The sequence below is a fragment of the Neovison vison genome, chromosome 4, assembly GCF_020171115.1.
Source record: "Neovison vison isolate M4711 chromosome 4, ASM_NN_V1, whole genome shotgun sequence".
In the NCBI taxonomy this organism is placed as follows: Eukaryota; Metazoa; Chordata; class Mammalia; order Carnivora; family Mustelidae; genus Neogale; species Neogale vison.
In genome coordinates, this window is record NC_058094.1 from 37,052,915 (window position 1) to 37,063,281 (window position 10,367).

The following is a 10,367-nucleotide window of genomic DNA, read 5'->3' on the forward strand; positions in this document are numbered from 1 at the left end:
GAGGGCCCCACCCCAGGTTTCCTGAAGCAGGGTCCCTGGAAATGGGACCCTCAAATCTGCATTTTTAACAACCATATAAAGTTTGACAATCACCACCGTGGGGCCCTTACCCCGAGAAGGTCAGGATTCCCTGCTTTCTGGTCCCACCTCCAGGCCTCCCCACCAACTCTCAGGAAGTCACCATCCTCGTTGGCAGGTGGTACGGGGTGGTGGGAGTACCAAAGATCTTTATCAACTGTAGCATGGTGAGCTAATCTTATTTCCTAATGGCTACTCTCATGGCTACTTTATCTTTTCTTAGGAAATGTGGAGGAAGCAAGAAAAAAAGGTCCTCTTGCATACTGATGAGCCTTAAGCGGCAAGCTGGAAGTAGACCTAGCCAGAACCTTCTAAACTAACCACGGGATCAAAACCAACTATTTTGGAACCTAACATGGGGAAAACAAAACAAAACAAAAACCTCAACAATCTCAATGTGTGAAAATGTTCTGTAACATTTCTAAGAGTACCAGTTTTCAGAAGGCAACAATGTAATTGGCATACTGAAACATAAAAGGATTTTTGAATGCTTACCTGAGCACACAAAGAATTTTTTCCAAGTGTTTAACATCTGAACATTTTTCAATATACTTAAAATCCAAATGTTCCACAGGAATTTTAAATGTTTTTGTTGTTCCAAAGCCCCATAATGATGGATAATCGTTGGTAGTCATGGCTGAAATGTAGTATAGGAAAATAGTTATGAACCAAATATGTATAGTAATACTTAAAACTAAATAATAGGAAGCATCTAGGCATTTCTATAACATTTTTTTCTTCTATGTAAAAGGAGGTGTGTTTTCTCTAAGGAAGAAGTCTCCACATTTTTAACTCTCTCTCCTTGATAAAAATAGTTATCAGTCATGGAACTAAATTACTAAGTATCATACATAGATTACCTCAGTCTCCACTTAAGCAAAATTGGAACACAAAGCACATTGTGGTACTACAGAATAGGAAAACACTTTTCCTCCACTCATTTAGGTTCAGTGTCTGAGACTCCCCAGTTAAACTGATAAAAACACATTCACAGGAGAAAAATGTTTATTTCATACACTTAACGCATGGAGGGGCAGGGCTTCATAGAAAAGTGAAAACCCAAAGAAACTGCTAGGTTTGGGAGCCTATATACCGTTTTAAAAAAGGGTGGTAAGTTGTGGATAAGTGATTAGAAAAAGAAAAAGGGGGTTTGGATTTTAGGAGAAGGTAAATATATGGGGGAAACTAATGAAAGATAATGGTTTCCTTATTAAGATTTGTTTTTGCAGCCTTATCCCAGTTCTGTGTACTATGATGAGGATTGTTCTCCTCCTGGTAGGAGAGAAGGGGAAGAGGGGACACCTTTACAAAGGGAAATTTATGCCCTGCTATTAAGCAGAAAGGGAGAGGGTGAGAATTCTTCCTGTTGTTTGTTTTCAGTTTGATATATCCTTATGCCTAAATGGCTTATTTGGGGATGGCATATTCTGATCCCCTTAGGTGCTCGAACTGCCTTTTAAGATAGCTTTCAATGTTGATTTCAATGACTTCTGCTTCAGCTGTTTGTTCACACCCCAAACATGCTCTGTGATTCAGCACAAACATAAATAATATCCTTTAACTGTCCTTTACATCACCTTCTTTGCCATTCCCTGCAACCCACTCCCGCAAGACACTGAGCCCATACCTTTCTCATAACATATATTTTAATTATGTGTTTTTGTCTTCCCTTCTAGATTGTGAGATCTTACTTTATTCATTGTCATATATTCAGGGCTAACAAAGTAGTGTCTTATACCCTTAAGAAACACTTGCTGGAGTGAATTAGAAATAAGAGGGCCTCAGACTGTTTCGCTTTAATGATACTGCTGCTAACGATGATGGTAGTAACACCACCGACAGATAATTACACAGTTCTTTTTTTTTTTTTTAAGATTTATTTATTTATTTATTTGACAGAGAGAAATCACAAGTAGACGGAGAAGCAGGCAGAGAGAGAGGAAGGGAAGCAGGCTACCTGCTGAGCAGAGAGCCTGAGGTGGGACTCGATCCCTGGACCCTGAGATCATGACCTGAGCCAAAGGCAGCGGCCTAACCCACTGAGCCACCCAGGTGCCCCAATTACACAGTTCTTAATGTGTGCTGGGCATCACCCTAAGAATTTTACATGTATTACTTCATTTAATCTTTCCACTACTATATCAAGTAGGTTTTATTTTAAGCAGAGAGCAGTAATAACAGTTACCAGTTATGGAGCTAAATTATTGTGTGCCATGGATTATTATCTCACATAATCTTCAAACTTCTCATGAAGGGAATTAATAATTACTCCCATTTTACAAAAAGGGAAGTGTTTGTGTTTTAAGTAACTTGCTCAAGGTCATATAATTATTAAGTAGTGACTGAGGATTTGAATCTCAGGAGGAAACTGCAGAGCCCACACACTTAGCCATCATACCCAGATTTTTCAAATTATGGGTGGCAACCCCTGAAATGAGTGAGCTGCAATTAGCATTGTTTTTTAATGAGATACACTCTAGAACAGCAACACAAAAATCTGACTACTTCACATATTGTGAATACTGTTTTGTAAAAACTTTTATGCCATGTCTATACAAACAAATGACAAATGTGTGAATATAAATGCACATGTTGCAAAATATATTTCTTATCGTGAGTCACTGTCAAAAGTGTTTCAAAAACCACTGCAGTAAAACGTATTGGGTTATACATTTTAAAACAAGAAGTAGCAATGGGCCTAACTGACCAAAAGTATTTCCTTCAGCATGCCACTCTCTGGGATTCGGTCATACATCAGATTTCTGGAAAAAAAAAAAAAAGAAAAGAAAAAAGAAAGAAAGAAAAAAAAAGAGAGAGAGAAGGATTGGTGTCAGCTTCTCCTCCATATTCCTGCTAGCTTTAACTGGGCATAGAACACAGAAGACATCAGCTTTCAGATGAGATCCAGTGAAGAAACGAGATCGTGGTTTTCATGCTATACTGGCAGGGCCCAGAATGATAAATGATACATTCATTACAAGGATAGACTTAAGAGTAGAAACTATGGAAAGCAACATGAAGAACTTTTAAATTACTGATGCTGCCCAGAACAGAATGGGTTGCACTAGAATTTTTCTATAAAGTTGGCAGATCTTTGATGGAAGAACTTAAGCATCCAATGGGATTAAAATAGATGATCTCGAATTTGTCTTGCAACCGCTGAGATTACACGATTTGAATAAAATACAGTGAAAAACATTTTAAATGAGAGCCATCTCTTATCTAAGCAAATGAATTTCATTCTGCACACGGTTTTAACATTTCTCTGAAAATCCTTTTTGAGACTTCCATGTTTGTTTTGCTTTTCCTGGTAAGATGCACATTTCAAGACTACTAAATGTTAACTTTCAAGTTCCAAAAAATAAGTCATACAACAGTTCATTTGCTCTCGTTTGAACTCTCCCACATCCGGTTGGAATTTCTTTGATTAGGAAAAGGTTTGATTCTAGTTGGATTTAATCTCTTCTCGGTCATCCTGATCCACATCCATTTCCCATATTCCCTAATCGGCTGACAGAAACACCACCATTGGAAAATGAGATGGTTAAATAACACGAAAACCTATTTTCCTCCACCAGGGAGCTTTCTATCCTGCAACCACAGGGTCGAGCGCCCCCTGCAGGCCGAAATCGAAAGGAAATTGTTCCCTTTGCCCTAGCAACGGTTTCTGTGTACAGCACCGCCGGGAGCGGCTGGGGGGTTGGGGGGTTGAGGGCGGCCGCGAATCCAGAGTTCTACAGTCAACCCAACTGTCGGGGAGGGCACTTTGGGACCCTCTGAAATTGCTCCCCACTCCCCGGCTTTGGTCTCCAGGACTGGTCGCCGCTGGCGGACCCCGGCAACCCCCATGTTGCGACCCTGTCCCAACATCCGCTACCATCCGCCACAGTAAACTAAAGCCCCCCGTTTATTCATCCCATAACCCGCTCCCTCAGTCGATTCCGACAGTGCATTTGCTTTTCGGGGCCCGCCTTTCACCCCAGTTCCGAAGGGAACTGCGACGGAAGATGTAACTTACTCCTGGCCGGCAGGTACTCACCTGGTTCGCAGACGCCACGCAGAGGATGCGGCCCGGGCACAATTTACCCCCCGAGCCGCAGGTGCGCAGCTGGGGGCGTGTCGCCTCGCCTGAGCCCCCACCCGCCAGAGGCCGACCGCCGGGGGCGGGACCAGAGCCTCTGCGGATGATTGGCTGGCCCTCGACCAGCTACCTCGCCGATAGGCCTCACAGCCCAGCCTCTCACACCGACGACCATTTAGGCCGTGAAAGGAGTCCAAGTGGGAGAGGCCCCTTTCTCCTTAGCGTTCGTTTCCGATCGAGTTAAAACGCCGTTACTGTTCTGGATTGTTACACCACCCGCAAGATAAATTGATAACTACTCCTACTTAATTATAGAACTATAATTAAACGTTCAGAGTATCTACAACGTGTTTCAGAAAGAGCAATCTGAAGAGTATGGAGGCAGCAAGCCTAGTAGCTGGGACACTAATCTTCAAACTAATCTTGTGTGGAAAATAATAATACAGCAATGGTGATAATAATTAACATTGATTAGGCTAAGAGTTTTTACGGATTCATTTTATTTTGCAACTAACCTGTGAGGTAAGTGCTATGATTTCCTGCCTACCTTATAAATGAGGAAAAGTGTACCCTGGTGAAGTCACACACTGTTAACAAAGGACACTGGATATTTGAAACCAAAGCCTTTCACCGAAGTCTGTACTGTTTACTGGGCTCTTAAAATATTAGCCAAGCCATCACTAAGTCCCATTAGCTCAACTTCAAAATGTTATCTTACAGCCAGCCACTACTTAGTCCCTCTATTGCTATCACTCTGGACTGCCATAATCGTTATCCTGAACTACTGTAGGTGGTCCTTAACTGGCTTGCCCATCCATCCATCCCTATGTTATCCATTCTCATAGAACAGCTCAAGTAATCTTGTCTTAAATCGTGTTATACTCCTGTTTACTCCCATCATGAGACCATAAATAAGCAGGCCTCTGCCTACCTCAAAGTTTGAGTCACATGGGCTTCATTCTAAAGTGAGAACAAGGCAAGCTTGCTTTTTTCACCCCTGAGACATTACACTGGCTATTTCCTCAATTTCAGGAATGCTCCTTCCCCTTGTCTTATTATGTCAGGCTCCTTCTCATCCTTCAGCCTTCTGCTCAAATAAACACTCCCTCCTAATTCTCTACGGAGAACTTATTCTAGGAGGTGTGGAGATGTCCACACATTTGTGTATGTGAGGAGGAAACTTGTTTTTACATATTCTCGGCTTACACCTTCTCGACTTAGTCTTATGAATGGCTTTTTTTTTTTTTTTGAAGATTTCTAAGTAATATCTACACCCAACATGGAACTTGAATTCACAACCGTTGAAGATCAAGAGTTGCACACTCTACTGACAGAGCCAGGCAGACACTCCTGAGACTATTTTTTGTTTGTTTGTTTTTTGTCTTTTGTGGGGTTTTTTGGAGAGAGAGAAACACAGGGTGGGGTGGGGTGAAATGTGCAGAGGGAGGAGAGAGAGAACTCTCACCTCAAAACCCTGGGTTCATGACCTGAGCCAAAATCAAGAATCCAATGCTTAACTGACTACGCCAACAAGGAGCCCCAAGACTGGCCATTTCTTATTTCAGCTACTGTTTTTACATTTTTCACAACTTTAATTTCTGAAGATTAACTTCAGAGCCTCAAAGCACCATATTGACCATCATAAATTCCTCCACTTTGACCATGAAGCTTACGTTAAGTGAACTGGCTAGTCACTGAGAAGCAGGGCTGGATTTGATTCAATTTCCATGCTTTCCTCATGGACATGCATGTCCATAGTCATTGGTAAACATTTTAAGCAGGGGACAAGTTACGTGTTAACTTTAAGCTCAGATTTACTGATATTTATACTTATACAAGACTATTTGAAAGTCTTTCTTTTTTTTAAAGATCTGCTGTTATTTGTTTTTGAAAGAGAGAAAGGAGGGGAGGGACAGAGAGAGAGCACCTCTGTGCTCAGTGCAGAGCTTGACACTGGGCTTGATCCCATAACCCTGAGATCATGACCTGAACTGAAACTAAGAGTTGGATGCTTAACTATGCCACCCAGGCACCCCCAAATCTTTTAAAGCAATTTTATATCTATTTTACCTTTTTTTCCATTAAGATTATCCAGGTAGGCAAGAGGTAAAATCACTTCCATTTTTATAGATGAAAGGGACACAAAGAAGTGACTGGTTGAAATGCTGGTCTTGAGTTCCAGTGGTAATACTTTTTCCACTAAACCACTGTCTAGTTAACCAAATAATAATATTCAATTAAACTAATGATACATAAAAGACCTATGATAAAATCAAAACAGCTAAGAGCAGTATGTCATCCCAAGTGTTAGGGTTTGTTTAGGGGACTGTCATATTTATTGGGACTCTTTTGTCTGAAAAAGACAAGGTCAAGAAGAAACAGAGCAGAATTACAAAAGTTTGAAAGGTATGGCTAAAGGAAAACCGGGACCTAGGAAGCACTCTGAAAAATTTGAGCATGGTAGTACTTTGTACAGCACTTAAAATTTATAGAACTTAGTATTCAAGGATGGTAATAGAAATACAGGTGCTTTTTTAATATGGCACAGTTAATTTTTTTGAATGTCAGAGACACACACAGCTATTAGTGAAGGTGGAATATACCTATCTTTAAAATGAATGTTAGGTGACATCCCATAATGATGGAATCCTGGAACAGATGGGAGGATGAGTATCCATATCCCTAAGATCAGGGCAAAACTTTTAAACATTTATCCATAGGCCAGTGTAAACCAGTTCCTATACATATTTTTTTATGTACCCTGAAGGCAGAATTTTTTACCTTCCTGATTACACCTCAGAAACTACACCCGCCTTAATAATCTGCTTCATCCATTTTACTGCGAGTTGATTTTTCCTTACAGATGCAACCATTAAAGTTTCTCTCCCCTCACCCAAGACTTAAAATACAGTCAAGCCTTATATACAAATACAGAAGGCCTACATCAAGTAAAAATGAAAAATTTAACTCTAAATAATGCCTGCATGCGAAGTACATTGGTATACTCAATACAAAATGATACCGGAGAGTTTACAAAGTTGGTGATGTGAAACAGTAGTTTCCAAGGAACTTACTTAATCAGACCTTCACAAGGCCCTAGAAAACATTTTTAACAAGGCCCCCAAAAGATTCTAGGCCTTAATTAGAAGTGTGGTTTAGGGAAGCACTTTAAACTTTCACTCTTTGTCAGATCACATATACAATAAAAGTTATAAATCACGTAATTTTTTAAAAGACTTTATTTATTTATTGAACAGAGAGAAAGAGAGGGAATACAAGCAGGGGTAATGGGAATGGGAGAAGCAGGCTTCCCACTGAGCAGGGAGTCTGATGTGGGGCTCTATCCCAGGACCCTGGGATCATGACCTGAGCAGAAGCCAGATTGAGCCATCCAGGTGGCCATAAATCACGTAACTGAACAAAAACTTCTTTATAGAAACTATCAAATAAATATCTACATACAAGATGGTTTTTAAAATGAAATGCTATTTGTTTTCATAAAGATATATACACTAATCAAAAGCTATATAACATTAATAGCAAATCCAAGTACAAATGAAGATAATCCTCCAAATTCCATGTTTCATCGAGCATCAAAAACCACCACTGTATTAAAATGAGTTAAGGACAAAAAAAAATTTAAAAATTGTATGAAGGATTTAACACTTCCAAGTCACTTTTTCATTGCAATCAGCTAGTTATTTAATCTACAGTGTATAATAGATTGGAACTCAGTATTTACTATGATATTTGGAAATGAAAAGAAAAAAAAAAAGACTTCAATTTCTATTAGTCCCCTTTCAATGACACAAAAGACTAATGCACCAAAAAAAAAACACTAAAGTAATGTTATCAAAGTAACTTAGTTTAAAAAATATTTTAGTTGTACTATTAATTACTACGTAATAATGTACTTTCAGTCTTGTGGCTAATTTGTAAACCTTACTTTATCCATTAAGTAGCATTCATACACAGTATTTGTATTTATTTCTCTGTATAATTTAGTTTGTCCATAAACTCAAAATCAAGGAGTATAAGTAAAATTCGGATCCTGTAAAACAGACTTATGAGAACTAAAATCAACTAATATTCAGATATTTAATATATGCCTCTACACTGAATTTTTATTATGAACATAAAAATTAAATGATTATGAAAATCCTAATCGAGCCCTTTTTTTGGTAATCCAAGTTATTACCTTTTTTTAAACACCAGAAATTCATGTTTGACTAACAACCCAAGCATTATTCTTCATGTCCACCTACTTCATATTTAGCAAGTTAAAAGGATACATCTTTTAGTCCTTTTCTTGTACATTATTCTGTATCCACATTCTCTGCATCTGATTGGATCCCTGGATTTTATTTCATTTTCTGTGTGACATTCTAAAAAAGAAAGCATGTTTATTCAGTGTCTAAAGGGCAAACAGAATAAAAAAGCAAATTACTTAACTGTATTTTTCACCCAAAGCACTAAAATGTACTCAATCTTAAGAGTAAGGTGCTATGACCATGCTGAAAAGAAAACCACAGGCCCCAAACAGCCTCACTTAGGTTAAGATGCCAAGTCAGTAAACCCAGTAAACCAAGGCTTAACACTTAACCTAACTGCAGTTTCAACCATGCAGAAATGTAACCTCTGACCAGTCACCATGGGAATTTCTTTGTCAACATTAGGGAATTTACTGCTTTTCTGTTCCTCCTCTTAGAAAGGCCATCTTACTAAAACAATGGATTCTTTGCTAATAATTTCCTTTTTTCCATTCCTCTCTACCTTTAAAAACCTTTTTTTTCCTGTAGCCCTTTGGAGCTCCTATCTACTTGCTAGACAGGATGCTGCCTGATTCATGAATCCATTAAATAAGCCTATTCCACCTTTAAAATGTACTCAGTTGAACTTTTATTATTTAACAACAATATACTAAGGAGGAAAGAAAAAAGAGTTATGCGCAGTGCACTTTTCTTGGACAGAAAATGAATTAATGAGAGAACTCTTTTTTTTTTTAAACAGTTGATAGTATTCTGCTTTATAAAATTTAAAGATGAGAGACTCATTTAAGACAAAGTTAAATGTAATTACTTCAAAACTCTGAAGTAAAACACTCCTACTTTATGTAAGTTCTATTCTTACCTCCGCAGATATATATCATTGGCTGCTGCTTTGGGGGTTGAACGTCCTTCTGCGTGTCCATTGATAACCCCTGAAATCACAGACTCAAATACTGAGTATCTCAAAAGGGCTCCTCACAAATCCAACCAGGCCTCATTTTTCTCAGGAAAACCGAAAAAAGTCCCAATTCCTAACCTGTACTTTTTCAAACCCTATGGGTAGAGCTAATGGACGAAAAACACAACGTACTGCGCACTTACCCCCCAACTGGACACAATAGCTTTACACATACTATTTCACTATAATCTTTACAACAATCCTAGGAGCTATTACTCTTACATTATAGATGAAGAAATCCAGCCTTGTAGAAGTCAACTTGCGCAAAGCTATTCAGCTATTAAAAGAGGTAGGGGGACTGGGATCTGACGGCAAAGCTCGGTTTCCATTTAACCCCAAGTTCTACTTTTCCAAAATTCAGCGGAAGGCAATAAATTATATCCTTCAACACGGGAACGTGCGAACCGAAAATAAGGGGAGAATAACCCCCAAAAGCCAAACAGGGCAAAGGATTAATATCATCTACTCAATCCCCAGCTTCTCCCAATTCTAGTCCCATACCGGACCCTTTTAACCTTGAGGGTCTTAGCCGTGTGGGTTCAAATACTCACGTCTAAATACAACCCACCAAATCCCCAACCACGCAGACAGAAGAAACTCCGTACTCTAAAACTTCCGGCGGATCGTGGCTCCAGGTCGTGTCTCACACAACTTCCGGCGCTGGCCTATGACGCTTCTAGTCCCCGCCCCTTCCGCCCCGGGCGTGGCAGGGGAACTCGGATTGCTGTATTGCTTGTACACAGGCGACAAAGCCGAGAGTTTTGTGTGTTAGGCTTTGTAGGGAGGGGGTCCGTGTTTCGCGCCAGCTTATTTCGCTTTTCAGGATTGCAGCGCATTTCAGGAGGGAATATGGTCTTCTGACTAGTCAGCAGAAAGTAAACTTTTCCAGGAGGGCTGAGGGTTAGAAGAAAAAGCGAAATGACAGCTGCCCCTGGAATCCTAGGCTGACCGTTACTCGGAGGAACACGGAAGGAGCGACTCC

At 39.7% G+C, this 10,367-nt stretch overlaps 2 protein-coding genes across 2 annotated transcripts in view; both read right to left on the minus strand.

Annotated features, from left to right (window-relative positions):
• Positions 1 to 4,201, minus strand: part of SPAG1 (sperm associated antigen 1) — a 69,720-nt gene extending 65,519 nt beyond the window's left edge. Inside the window, exons 1-2 of the mRNA XM_044245208.1 lie at positions 4,118 to 4,201; positions 574 to 715 (exon numbers count right to left, since the gene is read on the minus strand). Coding sequence (XP_044101143.1) covers positions 574 to 713 — 140 coding nt within the window. The 5' untranslated portion in view covers positions 714 to 715; positions 4,118 to 4,201. The remainder of the gene's footprint in view (positions 1 to 573; positions 716 to 4,117) is intronic.
• Positions 4,202 to 7,484: 3,283 nt separating this feature from the next.
• On the minus strand, positions 7,485 to 10,037 carry POLR2K (RNA polymerase II, I and III subunit K). Its single transcript, XM_044247099.1, has 4 exons — positions 9,937 to 10,037; positions 9,290 to 9,359; positions 8,452 to 8,544; positions 7,485 to 7,765 (listed from the first exon to the last, which is right to left on the minus strand). Exons 2-4 carry the CDS (start codon positions 9,348 to 9,350, stop codon positions 7,743 to 7,745), a joined length of 177 nt encoding a protein of 58 aa, XP_044103034.1. The 5' UTR covers positions 9,351 to 9,359; positions 9,937 to 10,037; the 3' UTR covers positions 7,485 to 7,742.
• Positions 10,038 to 10,367: the final 330 nt, after the last annotated feature.

Bases quoted from the DNA above. Each gene is read 5' to 3' on its own strand.
- POLR2K (XM_044247099.1), bottom strand. From the start codon at position 9,350: ATGGACACGCAGAAGGACGTTCAACCCCCAAAGCAGCAGCCAATGATA. The intron at 8,545-9,289 runs GTAAGAATAGAA...TTTCTTTTTTAG, and splicing joins AATGATATATATCTGCGGAG to AATGTCACACAGAAAATGAA. The intron at 7,766-8,451 runs GTATCCTTTTAA...ATTTTAATACAG, and splicing joins CAAGAAAAGGACTAAAAGAT to TGGTGGTTTTTGATGCTCGA.